This window comes from Chionomys nivalis, chromosome 25, assembly GCF_950005125.1.
Source record: "Chionomys nivalis chromosome 25, mChiNiv1.1, whole genome shotgun sequence".
Lineage (NCBI taxonomy): Eukaryota > Metazoa > Chordata > Mammalia > Rodentia > Cricetidae > Chionomys > Chionomys nivalis.
Window position 1 is genome coordinate 8,572,186 of NC_080110.1, and position 18,225 is coordinate 8,590,410.

Here is an 18,225-nt window from a genome sequence, read left to right on the forward strand (position 1 = left end):
TCTTCTGCTTGGCATTTTCTTCATTGTCTTCTTTTCCAACACTCAGGTCTCAACTCATTCTTCTGGAAGTCCTTTTCTGTACCCTACCCTACCCTGCCCTTCCACGGACTGGGTTATGTGGCCTCCTCCTTTACTGCCTTCCTGTCTCTTGTTCATGTGCTTAAAAATAGAGCAATACACACCACTCTTTCTCATCTCTCACTGAACCGGAAGTCCTGTGACGGAAAGGATGGTGTCTTGCATCAGATACATTTTAAAGAGATATTAGCATTTGATAAGGCACAGGAGTGAAGAAATACTTGTTTATAAGTAAAACATACCACTTACGCTGACTTGGCCTTGTCTCTTCTCTGTGAATGAACCAAAGATAAATGCAGCAGTCAAAAATTATCTTAAAAATGGGAGAACTAACCCATAATCAAGCTATCAAATGTTCTATGTCTATCCTCTCCCTCTGTCTCTCTCTTACACACATACACAGACATGTCAGCTTGGAAGTAAAACAAGGAAGAATCTGTAAACAAAATGGCTTATAGAAAAAATCAGTTTCCACCTTTTCCCTCATTTCCGCATTCCTCACTGCAGACAGCAATTGACCGAACTTGTTTTGGTTTTTGTGGTGGTGGTGGTGGTTTTGTGTGTGTGTGTGTGTGTGAGGGGGGGGGGGAGAATACAGTGCATGCGCACAAGTGCTTCTCCTCCTTGAGATGGTCTCTCGCTGAGTCTAACCTCCCGATTTCAGTTCTGTTCTGTTCGGGTGGCCAGCAGCCCCAGCTCTGTCCCTCCCCCTCCCCCCACAGGGCTGGATTTATAGGGACATGCACAGTTGCGCCCTACTTTTCATGTGGGTGCTGGGTATGAGTTTCGGTCCTCATACTCCCTTACTCATTAAGCTATTGCTCAGCCTCAAACGCATTTCATTCTTCCCCCTATGTGTGTGCGTTGCTGGGATTTGGAGTCTCACATCCTAAGCAGATGCTCTTCTCCTGTGCTGTAACCCCTATGTGTATAGAGAGCATTTGATGTGCCATATTTACAGGTCAGAAACAGTGTGCTTATCCAACTCGTTTACATGGAAAGTGACATTTGCATCATTGTAAGTAAACTAACCCACTTGCCTCTTCACACAGAAGTATTTGTTCAACAAAACAGCATTGCAGTAAACAGAAAAAACCACCCGTATGGAAGCACACGGTGAGACTTTGCGGCCAGAGAAGCTGCGTGCAGAGAGCGAGTTGGGCTTCCGCCGTCAGGTGCTAGAGCCCCGACTTCAGTTAGCATTACCGACTTATTTAGATAGCTGAACTTAGCAGTTTAGCAGTGATTAGGCAAGCATAAGAAAAAGAAATGTCAATGTTCTTTGGAATCTGTTTTCTGGCTAAATTAATCCTGTTAGAAACACAGAAGGCAGGGAAGCCGAGTTAGTCTCCATACCTCCAGTTCTCTTCTCTCCAGAAAGTTTTTAGATCCACCAAGAACTACAGTATTTTCCCATTCCTAATCAATAAATCTATAATATAGGATAATCACAGCAGCTGGAAGAAAACAGCAGCCAGATTTATAGTCATTGGCCATTTCCAAACAGCAAAGGATGCTGGTTGAGACCCCTGGGCATGAGCTCCTTTGGTTTCTCCATGAGTCTTGCACACGGATTGCACTCTCACCGAGCACGTCTGGACGCCGCAGCCTTGTTTCCTGGCACTGTGCGCCTGCCTTGGTCAGCGGAGAGCCAGGAGGAAGCATGCTCAAAGCGCCCCGTGGCTCTGACAGCGCATTCCCTAATTACAGCTCCCTGAAGCAGCGCCTTTTTATTTTAGCGCACATTTGTTCTTTACCGGGAGGGAGCGGCAGGAATGTCTATTTATGGGTTTGGAGCTGTTTCCATGGCTCTACAGTCAGAAGCTTTCACCCTTAGTAAAGACACCTCCCCCTTAGAAAGATGGTCAGTTTCAGTAGAAAGTCTCAACTTATAAGGATCTAGTATCTAAATATAATTTTAGATTTTTTTAATTTCAGATGTTTCACAAGCTTGCTTTTTTTTTTTTTAATCCTCTTATCCTGGTTGGGAACACCTGTGGAGGCAGGCACTTTTCAGCTTAGGGGGTTTTTGTTTTTGTTTTTTTTTTGTACTTGAAGATGAGTGTTACAGCTCACCTGACCTTAAATTGAAAGTACTTGCAGTTCATCATCTTGCACCTGCACTTCCCCTTCCGCACAGGCATGCCCAGAGGAGGGGCCGCGTTCACAGCCCTGACAGCACGTGACACTTTACCCACAGAGCATCTGAACGGGCGCACAGGCACTTCCGTAGTGAGGCTCCTGAAGAGATTTCTCCTATCAGACTGCTTTCTTCTCAGCATCAATTAGATACACAAAGCGTGCATCCCAGATGCTCCCCTCTAGCACGGCCTTCGGCTCCTCCAGTTCTGTGTACTACGCTTTGTTCCCTTTATCCAAAACTGTCTCTACACACAGGAAGATGGATACCTGGTGTAATTCAGTCATTTCTCTGTGGTTTGAGTTCATCACCATCTGTGAGCACGGTTAATTCTTGGCTAGGTTCCCGCCCCCCTTTTCTGGGGCTTGTACCCAGAGCCTCAGCACACGCTAGACACACACCCTACTGAGCTACACCCTCAGCCCTGAAACATTTGATTTTTAAATATTAGTTGTCACGTCACTCTAAAGAAACCCTAACTCCTAGCAGGGATAACGATACCAGATGGTTGTGGTAGAGGATCTCAAGAGAGCAGGGATAAGGATACGTAAACCTGGGGTGTACCTTTAAGAGATCTGCTGGTACGGGCTTAATGGAGTTTCAGTATCCCAGAGTAGAGAGGCGCTTTAACTGGCTCAGCGGCTGGCCCACTCAAAAGTTCATCTTTTAAAAAGTGCACTTTGGAACATGTTCTTTAAAAGAACGTTTATTGTCTAAATATGGCTTCGTTCATTCTTATAAAAACATTACTTGGACATTACATATACTGAATTTCAGTTCAAGAGAGGTCCTAAGGCAGTTCTTACAGTGGTAGGAGCAGGCGTTCATGTTCTCTACCTGTGAGAATAACATTCTTCCGAGAGCTGTTTGATGCTGTATTGTCCTTCAAACATTTTCTCTTAATACTAGAAATACACAAATCATGTACATAAAACTAAATGCAAAAGGAAGGCACAGCTGGTTATATCGTGTATACAAGCAGAGTTCAGCGTATGCAGAATTAAAGGGATAAACAGCTTCACATCCTTATTAGTTACATAGAAAACATTAAGAAAGGTTCTCCACTGTCAGTGTTCAACACTTCAGAGCTCAAAGGATAGAAAAACAAAAACATTAAAATCCACTTAATGCAAAACACTTTCATATAGAGCTGAATATATAAAAATTGGTTTTATAAATGCTAACATACATCTAGATTATCCGTGTTATGAAAAGTGCAAGCCAAATTAACAGGGTTCCACAATGTCCTTCTCACGACACAGGTAAACTAGCCCATGGGGACAAACTGGCTTCATGAGTTTCGAGTGCCTAGTTGCTGCCGACGGCGGCGGTGGCGTTGGCGGCAGCGACGGTCATGATTCCTGCGGTCATCATGACTTCTGAGAGCTGGAAGAAAGCAGTACCGGGGATGGAGCTCTGTCCAAACTGGGGAGCGGCACCGGCATGTGACCATTGAGCAGTGTGGGGAACTGTAAGGGACAAGAGACATTCAGTAATTGTGGCGGTTTCCTTGGGGAGCTTACATTCCTCTCATGCACAGACACCAATGGATGCTGCGAGCTGGCTGCCCATCTGTTCTACAAAGGTTACCTAGAGCAACCGCGCGAGGCCCAGGAAATGCCCCTGTGCTGCTGTGTCCCTGAGGTCCTCAGATGGACTTTACACGTTGCTGACGGCACATTCCACTACTGTCTTAAAGGTTCTAAAATGTATAGCACGCTGATCTGCTTCACATACCAGGGGGGTGAGACGAAACCAGGATTCCTTACACATGAGTCAGCGATCTCGAAGTTTGAAATCTGCTGTCCGTTTTCCACAGCATGGCAACGGACATGCTTGTTTAAAATGAGGACCAGGGAGCCGGACAGATAGCTCGGCAGTTGACAATGCTGACTGCGCGCTCTCTCTCTCTCTCTCTCTCTCTCTCTCTCTCTCTCTCTCGAACTGTAACCCTTTATTTACTTATTTATTTATTTTAAGCCTCATTTTAATTGTTTGGATAGGAATGTGCTTTACACCCCCACCCCTGATTCCCCTGACTGCTCTCGTAACAGAGGGCCTGAACTTGGCTCCAGCACCCACATCACATGGCTCAAAACTAATGTCAGTGCCAGCGATCTGGGGGCACGCAGGCACAGAAACACATGGTTAAAACGAAAATGAAACTTTTTGTAAAGGAAAGACTGTCTTGATCTTGGAGATGAGGAATGTACTCTCACTGACTTAAGAGCAAGGCATTAGATCACAGCTGCAGACGGACACAGTAAGACCTCCGCGTTGTTGGTAACTAGAGTGGGAAGGGGTAGAATGGAAGTTTGACTTCATGGCGTGGACAAATCCCTCAGCCACAATCCTAATGAAGGAGAAAGTAAAAGCATCTCTTGAGTGTGTGACTGCTCACGGCTGGGGCTCTGCGTTGCCAAAGATGAAGTGTGTCCAACTGATCTACCAGGTGCTGTTCGAGCCTAATCCCTCTTTAGTCCAGGAAAGTTAAATATTAAACTTCAGCACTAAATATCAAACTATGGAGCCTGGCACATGTTAGAAGTCCAATAAATATTTGAAGAATGAGTAAATCCTTTTTCTTTTTAATTTTCAAACTATTTCGGTAACACATCCAGTGCCTTCTTCTCAAGGGCTGCCATCTCGTTGGGCGGCTAGGGATAAAAAGTAAGCTTTCTTAGCCTCACATTGTAAACGAGAAAAACAACTCAGCCAGGTTCCAATTAGCTAAAGGTCATAGCTCATAAGCAAAGCCAAGTCTTATCTCCAGCTACACTAAACTGCCTGGCTCCTATTTTAATGGTGACTGGTTTATGTAAGGCTTCCTGTCTCTCCTGCAGCTTTGGGATCTTTACATTTTGTGGGACTTGGTTTCAACTGCCTTCCTAGATCTGGCTGAAGGCAGTTTAGACCATCTAAGCCAAGGTCCGTGTCCTTGTCACCCGCTCTCACGGTGGCTTCAAGTGGACAGCAGAACTGGCCTTGAACTTCCATTAAGAACAGTGGCATCTTTTCACTTTTTGGTACCCGCCCACCACCTGATGGGTGGTTGTGAAGGCATTGTCTAGTTTTAGCTTTTTCAGCACGTTAATTAGAAATTCCTGTATATGCACACAGTTGTCATGCTTCTCTTGATTGGCTTGTTTTTCCTAGCATGTTTGTTGGTTTTTCTTCCACCACAACCCCTTCTTCACTTACAGCATTCCCCAGACGCCCTCCCCCCACCTTTTCCTCCGGTCCCTTCCCTGAACTTGACAGCAACAACCACTTTCAGATGTCTGACTCCAAAGCCTCACAGAACCTGCTCTTTGGGGCTCTGAGTCTGTGAGAGGCCGGGTTAGGAAGGCAGGCGCAGCTCCTCCGTACATTATTATCGTGTGACCTTCGAAGTCCTTGTTGCTACACCTTGTTACTACCCGTGAGGTGCATTCCAAATTTGATCACCTGGCCAGCCAGACTGACTTGCACTGTGTTTGTAGATCAGGCTCTCGACTCACGCTCAGCCATGGCTTTGGCACCTCTCTCTCTCCACCAGGGACACTGCGGCTAGAAAACATGCCTATTCTCCCTTCTTGGCTGGAATTCTGCCACATCTGCTCTGATCGTGCTCTAAACATGCTTGTGCACACCTGTAATCCCAACTATTCCAGATGCCGAGGCAGGAGGACCGCTGTGAGTTTAAGGCCAGCCTGGGCTACAAAGTGAGTTCCAGGCTAGCCAGAGCTACAGTGTCTGACCCTGTGCCAGTCCCTTTCCCTCTAAGATAGACAGGCAGATAAATACTTGTCTTGTGGGATCCTCTGTGCAGGAATGCCTCAGCCCCATTAAGTCCTTCCCTGCGGGTTTCAAATTTGCTTTTCTAGAAATCACACAGAAAACTTGCGTAAAACATGCTGTAGACTGTGTTTTCTCTTTCCTTCATGAACGCCCAGTGTATGTAAATGAGGTTCATTATTTTTATTAATTTTGAAGGGGCACTATGGTAATCTGAATTCTGAGAAATCCATTTTGATGTCTCTTATTTTTAGTTGGGAGTCTCATTCCTCTTAGCGTGGTTGTTTTATCATTTTTAAAACGGCCACCTCTAACTTTGACCACACTCCATTGCTCTTTTTATGAGAAGAGTAATAGTATTTTAAAAGGGACAGAGTTGTTTCCTGTGGTCTCAACGATCCAGCCGTAACATAGGAACCTCAAGCCATGCAGCCCGTCAGCCATCCAAGCTAAGTTGTAGCCCCCTTCCAACCTTCCCAGTTGGTTTTTGAATGGCTCTTGGAGCGAAAACAGGTTTGTTTTGGTGAAATTAAAATTGAAATTTTTTGAAGATGACCTTTATATGCAGGAATCTGCAGAATTTGAAGTGTGAATTAGAATCCCTAGTCTGCAACAGTCCTCAAAATATGGTTTCTACACTAGAGCACCATTAGGAACGTGAATAAAATGTTTTATCAGACCCTGTCCAAGACCTCATGAATCTGAGGTCCTAGGGTGGGCCTAGCATCTTTGCTTGACACTCTAGCCATGTGACTCGGCGCATGCTGACATCACAGAACCTCTGGGTGTGGGGTGTGGGCAGCTCCCTGCTCCCAGAGGTCTAGGCTATCAGTTGACTGGGAATCCTGGAATAGAGACAGAATTCCATTAGCTCCTTGTGACTTTCCTAAGGAGGTCGCCAAGTCATGCACCAATCAGACGGCAGAACTCCCAATAGCGACGGAAATGAGAAGCTGCTTACTCAGTAGATTCCAGGAGTTACTGATCTCTACAAACACCCCACGTTAGATTCTCTAGCTGTAGCAGTCTATGCCCAAGGAGCTGCTGTATTCACGCCACTCCTTCCTGCTCTGCTTCCACTAGAATTTACCACTTCAGGTTAAAATTCCAACAATCACCATGTTCCCTGTGCCTGACTGAAACTGAGCTGTGATGGAAATGGGGGCCAGGGAGGAAAGGAAACCCCGTTACTCCAGGGAATACTCACCTCATGACACCCTACTCCAAGCCCGCTAGGAAACCAGAGATGCATGATAGCAATCAAAACCTCTGTGGCCCGCCCATTCTTCCCGCTACACCCTAAGTCCTATTGTGTATCCATGTGTTCCTGCAGAGGGGCGCTCAGCAAATAGTAACCTTGATAAGCAAAACTGAGAGGAGGGACCTGAGCGCCTAACACCCTTTACTGACATCTGTGCATTGGCGTCTTGTCATGGGGTTATCAGTAATGACTGGCGTTTGTGCACCAGTCGAACCATGCGCTAGATCCTGGGAGATAGCACAGTGACCAGAATACGGTTCCCGTCCTTTGGGGGCCCACTCTCTAGTAGAGTTTGCCAGGTCCACAGGCAGTCATAAGATAACATGCTACGGCAGTCCTTCTTTGGCCAGGCGGTGGTGGCGCACGCCTTTAATCCCAGCACTCGGGAGGCAGAGACAGGCGGATCTCTGTGAGTTCGAGACCAGCCTGGTCTACAAGAGCTAGTTCCAGGACAGACTCCAAAACCACAGAGAAAAACCCTGTCTCAAAAAACTAAAAAAAAAAAAAAAAAAAAAAAAAGGTAACATGCTAAAGGCAGTGGGAGCAAGGAGCCACAGTCAGTTTGGCGTGAGCCATACTAGGGCAGGGGAAGCTAGAAATAGGGGAACAAGGAGCTGGCACTCTGTCCGCCTCTGCTTCATTCCTGCCCCTGTCTGTAGTCACATACTCAAAGGAGTAACACCTTGGATTGGTGAGCAGCTACCTTTGGGACTCAGAGGAAATACTGACCTCCATGTGATAGCGAGTGAGAGTCCTGGAAGATTCCAGAACCTGCATGAATAATGTATGTGTTCACCTAACTCAGGGAGGTCTTCATTATTCTTTAACTGTTTGCTGCATATATCATATTACAAAATTAGAACCTGATTATAATGTGTAAACTGATACAGGTGACCTCTGCTCCAGTTTGGAAAAACTGTTCACTATTTTTTACTTTTTAAATGTATTCTGATATGGATATATTGGTGAGTTGGCATCATATTTTCAAGTTCTCTATTGAGCTTTGTATAGAAACCATTTTTTAAATTTTTAAGTAATTTCTGCAGCAAATTTCCAGTGTTTCTGTCCATATACAAATATCCAGAAACTTGAAGAAGCCATGCCTGGGTTCCTGACATGAGCACATCTCTTCTCTGCCTCAGTGAAAATGTCTGTTTCTAACAGGCTCTACAGCCCAGGCCTTAAGAAGTCCCCTTGGAAACTTTTTTTCTCTTTTGGTTTTTTTGAGACAGTGTTTCTCTGTATAGCTCTGGCGCCTGTCCTGGAACTAGCTCTTGTAGACCAGGCTGGCCTCGAACTCACAGAGATCCGCCTGCCTCTGCCTCCCGAGTGCTGGGATTAAAGGCGAGTGCCGCCTCCATCACCCGGCTGGAGACTTAACATAGTAACCAAGCATGTGTGGAATTTAGTGGAATTTAGAGAAAAGCCGTGGCTGGCCCACGTTGCAAAGCTGGTTCCAAACTCTTACCTGGAAAAGTGTGTTTGGCCCTTGCAGCCTGGCAGGACTCAGCGGCGCAACGGGGCTAAGGCTGCTCCAAAAGTGTATGCTGGAGAGCAGCGGACTCGGGGTCAGCAGCAGGCCATTTGGTGTCTAGAAGACAAGGCAACAGGCATGTCTTGATAGGGCTTCAGCTCATGCCAGCCGTGACCAAGAGTAGCCGGGTAACCAGATAGGTGCACTAGCCGTGGACAATGAACCAAACCTTGCCATCTCCGGGAAACTGAGTAACTCCAGGTTCCATTTGCACGGCTAGGAGCAGTTTCATTTTCTTATACTAGTTTTGTCCACAAGTCTTAGACAAGTCACCCTGCCTAAACATTCTAGTGGAAAAGGCAGGTTTGCAGGCCAGAAGAGTTCCTTCAACCCCTTCCCCCACTCCCAGTAAACAAAGACGTGTACAGACAAAATAGCACCCCTGGAAGGGGCCTCGTTTCTTATCAAACTGTTGGGCCACAGCGGACGCCTGTTAACTACACGGGCACACACACGTTCGTTATAGTCTCCTCAGCCCTTTAATAACTGAAATCCTATTAGCGTGGTCCGCAGCAGGTCGTTGGGAACCGCTGGGCTGATTTTGCAGACTTCACCCTGGACGTAGGGCTGGGAGGAATTCATGGCCCTGGCAATGGAAAGCAGGCCTTGGAGAGCCAGAGCCGAGCATTTCTTAGAAGTGACAGGACTGGCATTTGCTCGCCCACCCTCGGCAGGAGTCCTGGCCCACAAGCCAGCTAAAGGGCAGGAGAAACAACCCGCCCAAGCCAGTAAAATGTGCACAGCTTTTATTCTCAGCAGAGGCAAACTCCTTGGCCCGGGGTGTCTGCACCTCTGGTGACCAGAAGGAGCCCCTCAATACGATTCTTTGTGTGAGCACCCAGCGAAGGCGCCAGCATTTCAGATTGCATCATGCTGGATGCTGCCGTGTTGTTTTTTCCTAGAACCGGCCCCAGCAGCTTCAGCAATTATCAAATGCATTCACGCTCAAACCTAAAGTGAAAGGCTCGCTCTGTTCAACGGGGTAGAGACGAACACCCAGTGGTCTTCCAGCCGAAGCGCTGAAAGGTGAGCAGATTTAAGCTAAATTATCTGAGTCTTTGGTGCCATGGCATTCCCTTTTGCATATGGAATGGCCTGCGAGGTCACTGGGATAAATACGTGTTTTGAATCAGCTGGTCGCAGGCAATTCCACAAGCGTGCTAGGCCAGCTGGTTCACAGTTAAAATGAGCTCTGTCGGGGCTCCCATGTCAGAGCCTCTGCTCACTAGCTTGACGACCTAAGACAAGCAGACTAGCCTCTCTGGATCTCAGTCTCAATCTGTCAAATGGGAAGGATGAAAACACATGCTATTATTGCCAGGTTGCTGGGAAGATAATGTAATCCATCTCAAACTCTTTATATATATATGACCAACACCCAGAAATGTCAAGCCTGAGAGACACGAGTCATGCTAAGCCCTAATCATTTTGAATATTTTACTAGTGCATCAGTAATAAGTATAACGTGTACCTGGCGTACCCATTGAACGGACTTTATTCATGGGAGGATTCTCAACTGCTTACAAAAGCTTCTGTGAAACCTTCTGTGCAGGCGTGCTGGGCTCCAGTCCACGGACTCAGGTGACCCGAGAGCTAATATTTACGTGATACACCGGAGCCAGGCTCGAACCACAATGTGTCACGTTAACATTTAATACCCAACATAAAGGCCTGTCGGTTTAGCCTCAGAGAAGACTTCTCAGAGTCTACACAATCTTCTAAGCCTTAAAGGACGGCTACCTTTTTCCGCAGCCAAGACCACAAGCTCATGCCTCTGGGCAGTATGTAAAATGGGGGTTTTCTGTTTCCGTGGCCTAGAATTTACATTCCCCTCTGGGTTTGGGTGTTTGTGCACATTTGTTACCAAGGAATACAGGATGTACTTAGAATCCCTTCTGCGCCTCGTGGCAATACAGTTGAAATGTCTTCTCTAATTTATGCAAATAAGCATTGTGAAATGACTTCATTCACTCCTCCTCCGATTGCTGTTCTCCCTGGAGATCCTGTGGCCTTAAAAGAACTACTTGGTAGCTTGGAGGGGAACTTCCTCAAGAGCCTTGCCTGGGTTATTTCAGGACATGGCAGAGCCTCCTCTGTGTGTCCGCCTGCCCTCCAGGAGGGCCAGCGCCTGTGTGGGGGGGGGGGGAGGTAAAACTACAAGCAGAACCCACGCTGCTTCTTTCCCTCCACCTGGGACCAATCTGTCATAAACACCGCTACTCTGAGACCAACCAACCTCCCTCCACCTGGGAATGCCCATCTTAACCAATGGCCATAGGCGTTCCTGACCCACGTGACAGAGACACCAAATCCAACGGGCATTCATTTACAAAGAAAAGGGGGTTCCCACAAGGGTCGCCTTTCTCTTCCTCCCCTTTCAACGCCACTCCATACTGGGTCTCCTCAAGACCTTAGGCATGTGACTTTTAACTACAGAAGCTGGTCCCGTCCGGATGGGTTGCATTTGTGTGTCCTGGTCCATGGCTCTCTGTCTGCTCCGCATCCTTCAGCCTTTCCTACCCATCTCTCTGTGCCCATCAAAAGTGCCACTTTAGCCAAGGAGACCCCTGGCCTCTCAAGCAAATGGAATTTCTCCCCATAACCACTGGAGAATTTGCTCACTGTTCTCCTCCTGAGTACTCGCCCCGCCCCCAAGTGCTTGGTGAACTGAAGAACTTCAGCTCTTTGCCACCCTGTCACTCAGTACCTGTGGCTCCGCCCAGCACTCCTCACCCCGCCCACTACCTTAAACCCCTCCCTCCCAGAGCCTGGGCTTTGCTTTCCTTCCCAAAGCCCAGATCCCTGTATAACTCAGCCATTTTGGCGATGCTGGGCTCTTGGCCTAGGCCACCTCTCTTAGTAGGCAGCTCCTCTCTCGCTCTCCCTCCCCCTCTCTTCTCTCATGGTCCAGTTTAGTCTGACAGCCATGTTCAGCCTGGACTCTTCCCTCATACCTATAATAAAAATCTTCTGTATACTTTAGGGATAATCATGTCCTCCACCTCCTCTTTCATTTTTTTATTCAATTTCTCCACCTGGAATGACCTACATCTTCAAAATTGAGCTCGCCTTTCATATCCAACTGCTTCTTAAGACTTGCATTTCTGCGGGCAGTACCATCAGCTGTGTCTCTCAAGATACACACTGAGACTAGAAATAGCTGCAGAAGCAAGAAAAGCACAAGACATGATTTCTGCACACACGGCCCTCCCTACCGCCCAGCATCCAGTCACCGAGACACAAACCATGCCTTCCCGAGAATCACTTTCCGGCGCTTCACTTCGTTGGGGCTGCACTCAAGACCCAACCAGAATGTCACGCAACCAGTGACATTCCGGCCACCTAAGCCCAGTCCACCTGCTGCCAACTCAGTCACTCTGAAACAGCATTCACTCAAAACCCATTCTGTGTCAGAACAACAAAAATGGCCTTCTTGGCCACGATGCTAAGTCCCCTATAACTTAGACATCCCTCCTAACTTCCCTCTGTGAACCCTCCTCCTTGGCTTTATGTGTGCTGAGCTTATCACATAGAGATTCATAGATGACTTTCTCACCAATCTTCCACACTCAACCTCCCTCACTACCCAGCCATGGTTGCCATGGTTTTAACCATCCCTCACTTGTGGGTGTCTCCTTAACTTCATCCCCTTGTTCTCCGAGCTGGTACTTCTTCACCAGAATGTATCATAGGCTTCTCTGATTTACCGTGGTCCAAATTTGTGACCTCTTTTCCCGAGCCTCCCATGGTCTTTGTGGTCAACCTGGCTGTCTCTTACCCCTCTAGTTACCGCATCTCATGGCTGATGTTTTCTAAATTTCTCTCCGATCCAGCTCCTCTGGCTGTGTCTGTCACAGCCTGACAGCTTCACCGTCATTTTGGTGAAGTGTGCATTACAAGGTATCCTAACTGGATACAGCTGTCCCTTCTAGTTGTATGCCGTCAGGATGGTTTCTACACCCCAGTTAATGCTGCCACTCACACCCCTCCAGCGTGTCCTCCGGCTTCACCCCACTGCTGCCCTTACTTCTGAGGAGACCCTCCTGTCTGACGAAACGACAGCTCTTCCTCTCACACCCAGAACTCTTCCACATCTTGTCTCACGCCCTTCTCAGCCATAGCGCTCCCATCCATCCCACGTGCCGGAAAGATTCCCGCTGCTCCCTCAATGCCTGGCCCAAGTGTGACCGCCCATCCCTCAGCAACTCTCAATGTTCTCTCACTCCTCTTCCCTTCTTCCTAAACATTCCCTTTGTGCCTCCTAGCTCTCAGGGACTAATTCACCCAGGCTTGCATCCCTAGCTCCAACCAGAGCACCTTACACAGGGATGGTGCCCCCTTCACAGTAACTGAGCCAAATGTTCTTGCTCCTTGTGTTCTTCATGTCTCCTCTGTAGAACATAACTGTCGTGTGTGTGTGTGTCTGTGTGTGTCTCTGTGTGTGTGAACACACGCACACATGTATACACTCCATCATGGCTAGGTCCTAAGGTTGTAAAACTAGCTAGTTCTAGTGTCCTTTTTATGTCTTGCAAACGTAATGTTCAGTGGTTATTTATTAACTCTAGTGAAGAATCTGCACTCCACTTGGCTTATGCCTCTTGGAGCTGTTAATTTCCTATCGAATCCATGGCTTAGCTTTTTAGGCAGGTTTCATGACCCTCAATTACAGATGGGTCCATATTCTTTACCTCGTGGGCAGCACTTGCAAGCTCATGAGAACAAAAACCCATGTCTGTCTATTAACCTTATTATCCCTGGGCAGCAGGGAAGTGCCTGGGTATTCAGTGACAAGCTCCAAGCAAGCTGATTTAAAAAAAAAAAAATAAGAGGAGGTACTCTCTAAATGACAGACAGAAGAGAGAGAATGTGCAGGATCGCCTCAGTGGCAGGTACCTGCTAATGTCTTGAGTGGACACTAGGAAATCATTCAGACTCAGGAAAAGTGAAGGAGAAACCCTAACACATAAACCTGACACAGGAGGCAAACAGACTCCATGATAATAGTGCCCCAAGTCATTATCTATTTTAGAATAATTGGGCCAGCGGTAAAGGCACTTACCACCAAGCCAAAGTTCAGTCTCCGGGACTCACATAGGGGAAGGAAAGAACCAACTCCTACAGGTTGTCCTCTGACCTCCACATGTGTGCCAGGACACACATGCCCCACCATCACACATACAATAAAGTGCATGTGCGTTCATATGTTATCTGTTATATGATGTATACATCATATATGTATTGTATATAGTATATATATGATATGCATATATATTATTTTCAGAAGTGACAATCTCAAGAAAGCCATTGGTAGTCTTCTGGTGTGGGAGAATTGTCTGTATTCTGTCAATCATGTTTTAAATAAACGCTGATTGGCCAAGCAGGAAGTATAAGCAGGTCAACCAGACAGGAAGTAGAGGTGGGGCAATAAGAACAGGAGAATTCTGGGAAGGAGGAAGCCCATTCCTCCCCAGTTCTGCCCAGATCACTGAAGAAGCAGGATGTGACCTGCCCTGCAGAAAAGGGTACTGAGCCATGTGGCTAACATAGATCAGAATAATGAGTTAATATAAGCTACAAGAGCTAATAAGAAGCCTGAGCTAATGGGCCAGTTTATATCTAACGTAGACTTTCTGTGTGAATTTCCTTGGGGCTTACTGGCTGCGGGAACCGGGCAGGATAGAAACCTCAACAAGCAGGCCCTCATGTTACAGAATGGTGCCCAAGGTGCCTGGCCCACATGTCACAGTCTTCATTCAATAAAAACATAGTTTTAAAGACTTTAAAAGAGGACGAGACTCCCATAAGCGTTTGCGTAGCTCCACTCTGAAGGAAAGGGAATGAAAGGACTGAAAACACAGGGAAGAGTTAGATGAGATAAAAAACATGAGCCATGAGAGGGAACGGGAGGGGAGGGGAGGGGAGGGGGGGAAGCAACACAGGGACCCAGGGCACAAGGACGGAAAGCATTCCTTTGGGTGGTTTCTCTGGGGCACCCCACATCTTGGGAGCCAAGACCCTTTCACCCCTTCTACTCACAAAGCCCCTCTAACCACAAGACCTCCTTCCCACAAGGAAGTTCTCTGCCCCTAGGAAAGGTCATTGTGAGCAAGGCTGGAGAACCAGCTGGGGAAGTGTTAACAGAATAAGAAGGAAGTTGAATAACCCTTGCGAGAAGGGAGAAAAAAAAACTGGTTTTTCTTCTGATGATAAGGGTAGAAGAGACAGGAGGATGGAAACCACCCCAGCAGTGGGATGGTGGATGGCAGACAGGATGCCTGCACTCTGGCTGCTCCACAAGGCTCGGACTCTCACCATTCCATAGTAAAGGAAGTAGGACTTTGGCTTTTCCAACCTAGCAGGCTGTCTCTGCTCACTCAGCACTAATCCAGCCTGCTGCTGAGCAAACACCCTGAGGGGTGCAGACTCAGATTCTGGCGGTGAGCCCTGCGCCCCCTGCTGAAAGGGATCTGATTTCAGCGTCTTGCACAGGACAGGTGAGAGGAACAGGAGTCTTGGCCAAAAAAAAAAAATGGGGGCTGGAGAGAAGGCTCAGAGGTTAAGAGCATTGCTTGCTCTTCCAAGGGTCCTGAGTTCAATTCCCAGCAACCACATGGTGGCTCACAACCATCTGTAAGGAGGTCTGGCGCCCTCTTCTGGCCTGCGGGCATACACGCAGACAGAATATTGTATACATAATAAATAAAAATAAATATTAAAAAAAATGGCCTCACAAAGCATCGGCCTCAAATTCTGACGGAACAATGTCCCCTTGGGGGAGACAGGTGCAATGGGACACACATGGAAAGTGAGGTACGTGGGAGAGGACAGTAGTCACGTGACACATGGTGTCCAGGAGCCTCACTTTTAGGGGACTGGGCTAGCAGAGCACACGCCATATGCCAACAGGGTCCCACTTCACCAAGCACACCCCACAGGAGAAAGGCACGTTTCCGTGGCTAAGGGGAAGTGCTCGGAGTCAGCCCTCCCTTGGGAAGGGTTCACTGGGGTGTTCATGTCTGTTTCTGAAACCCCAGACCCCAAGAGAGGGAGCTGAGGGTGGGGGGGAGAGAGAGCGGAAGGGTAGGCTGGAGAGCTTCTGAGTAAGCTGTTAGGTGGAACATCTCTACAGATCTAAATCTAAGCATAGCCCCAGTCCTGAAGGACCTAAGGCTTGTCAGAATAAACCTGAGGGTCCCGTCTGGTCCCAGATAAACCACCAATGGTGGAGAGGAGACAGGCATGACTGAGGTTTACTGTATCTCTGCCCTTCTCTCACTCTGTTGGCTGCCCACAGCCACACATGAGGAGCAAGGCCCACACTCTAGGAACTCTGGTGGCATTTAGGTCCTGGGGTGCCACTCTGTTCCCAAGCAGCCTCCTTCCAAACTGTTTCTCTCCCAGAAAGCCTGGGCCCATTCTTTAATTCCCTGGCACTCACTCAATGAAAATAGAGACCTCTCAGCTTGACTCCCAGATGCCCGAGGCGCACCTCTATCAGAGAAGCCTGGCTTCCTGAAGCATTCTCTCCAGGTTCTAGACCAGAGTCCTCTATATCTTTGTCCACATGCTAGGATTCCTAGCTCAGCTCAAGGTCCCTTGGCTCCTCACCCCAGCTCTGCCACCCTCAACCCCTCTGAGAGGTCCACCGCACTAAGTTCATAGTAGCTAGGACCAAAGTCACAGTAGACGCCTGGGCAATTTTCCCCGAAATAGTCACGGAGTGTTGGGAGCAGTGAGACCCCAGATCCTGAATTTCTTGTAAACAACTTGTTTTCCCCTGATCTGAGTGCCTACAGCTGCTCTGAGCACGAGACCTTCAGGAGTTCCTGATGGCAGGAGAGTGGTTTCTGGTGGGTTTGGCTGGGGCGTGGCTATCTCTATATAATCTGCCCCTGAACACACTAAAGGGGGCATTCTTGGGGAATTCAAGGATGACCCGTGTCGCTGTCTCCCTGTCTGTGTATTTTAACCTCCAGCCCCCTTGCCTGAAGCTCGCGAACTGGGTGCCAGCACACAGAGTGCAGACATGGGGGCGCGGTACGCAGCAATGGAGAACACAGACACTGAAACTGGACGTGACCTGGCCTGGCTGTCAACCACTCTCAGCTTTGCGGTCTTAAACAACACTAAAGCCAAACTGTCCACCTGGAGCCTCAGACCCGTGACTTGCCTGAGCCGCTACTTCAGAGGCAGTTTCTTGCATGTTGCCAGGCAGCCTGGCTTTGTTAGGGAATGCTAATTTTGGAATGCTTGTGCCCACTCCAACCTATCACAGAGTCCTGGGGCCTCTCCTCAGTAAGGAGGGCTTATGACTGCCACTTCACAAAAATAAGCTGCCATGTCACCCCTGGGAAGGGGAAGCCCCGTGAAGCAAAGTAGCAGAGAGGTGCTGGCAGAAACCGTTCTGGTCTGCAGAAACCGTGGTCTGCTGTCAGGGAAAAACAGCTGGTTCCCCCACACACACCCCCGAGGGATGGCAGAGGGTGTTTAGCTGCAGGGTGGATGCTGGATGCAGACAAAATAGGTCTAAATTCATCCCTCCTACTTACAGCTATGGAACCAAGTCAAGGTACTTCACCTCTGTACCCCGGTCACCTCAGCCAGGCAGTCACAAGGAAAAATACCCACACCGGGGGCCTGCTATGACCTGGATGGCAAAATGCATGGTGTGTGCCAAATGTCTGGCACATGCAAAGAATTCGGTGTCTACCGCTGGGGCCAACAAAGACAGCTATGGCAATGACCGAGGCAGAGCCCAGACTTCTGGCCCACCTACAGCGTGACCCCACGTGGAGGCACAAAGCTCCAGGACGATAATGCCTGCCAGTTAGTTGGAGCTGGCTAGCTAGCTAGGGTAGCATGGCCACCATCCCAATGTACTGTCACTCAGAGAGCAGCTGCCCTGTCCCATGTCTAGGAAGCTGGGGAGGCAGATGCAGGATCTAAGCCAATGCTGCTAACCTTTGCCACTAACGTGCGTCTGATTTGGCCTGGGACAGCTTTTCTGTCTGTCCTGCAGCTGAACCAGACACTTCTACAGGGGAAGAAAAAAAAAGGCCATCTTCTCCAGGGGCTCAGAGCAGCTTAGACTGGTACACTCTGAGTTTGCTCTCCTCTCCGCATGGTGGGACCTGAGTTTCCCTCAGCACCCCTGCTTTTGGCGGGGACTTTCCTGCTGCGCGTGACCCTTGTGTTTCTTGTTAAAGGTGAGCATGACACGCAGTTCCACACGGACTTTTCTCTTCAGGACACTTCTGGGTGCCTCCTGAAAATTACATCATCAAAACTCCCTAAGGCCCGAAAAGTCCCCAAAAGTGCAAATGTCCCCAGAGATCTCCTCACCCTTCCTACGAGCATGATCCATCTGAGGTGACTCTGGGTCACAAGGAGCCAATGGCCCTCTGTTGCCAGGATACCAAGCCTTTTCTTGTG

At 48.2% G+C, this 18,225-nt stretch overlaps 1 protein-coding gene across 3 annotated transcripts in view; it reads right to left on the bottom strand.

Annotated features, from left to right (window-relative positions):
* Positions 1-2,890: 2,890 nt before the first annotated feature.
* Positions 2,891-18,225, bottom strand: part of Elk3 (ETS transcription factor ELK3) — a 61,544-nt gene continuing 46,209 nt past the window's right edge. For all 3 annotated transcript variants that reach the window (XM_057757735.1, XM_057757736.1, XM_057757737.1), the window contains exons 4-5: positions 8,725-8,847; positions 2,891-3,687 (exon numbers count right to left, since the gene is read on the bottom strand). In XM_057757735.1, coding sequence (XP_057613718.1) covers positions 3,589-3,687; positions 8,725-8,847 — 222 coding nt within the window. In that variant the 3' untranslated portion in view covers positions 2,891-3,588. The remainder of the gene's footprint in view (positions 3,688-8,724; positions 8,848-18,225) is intronic.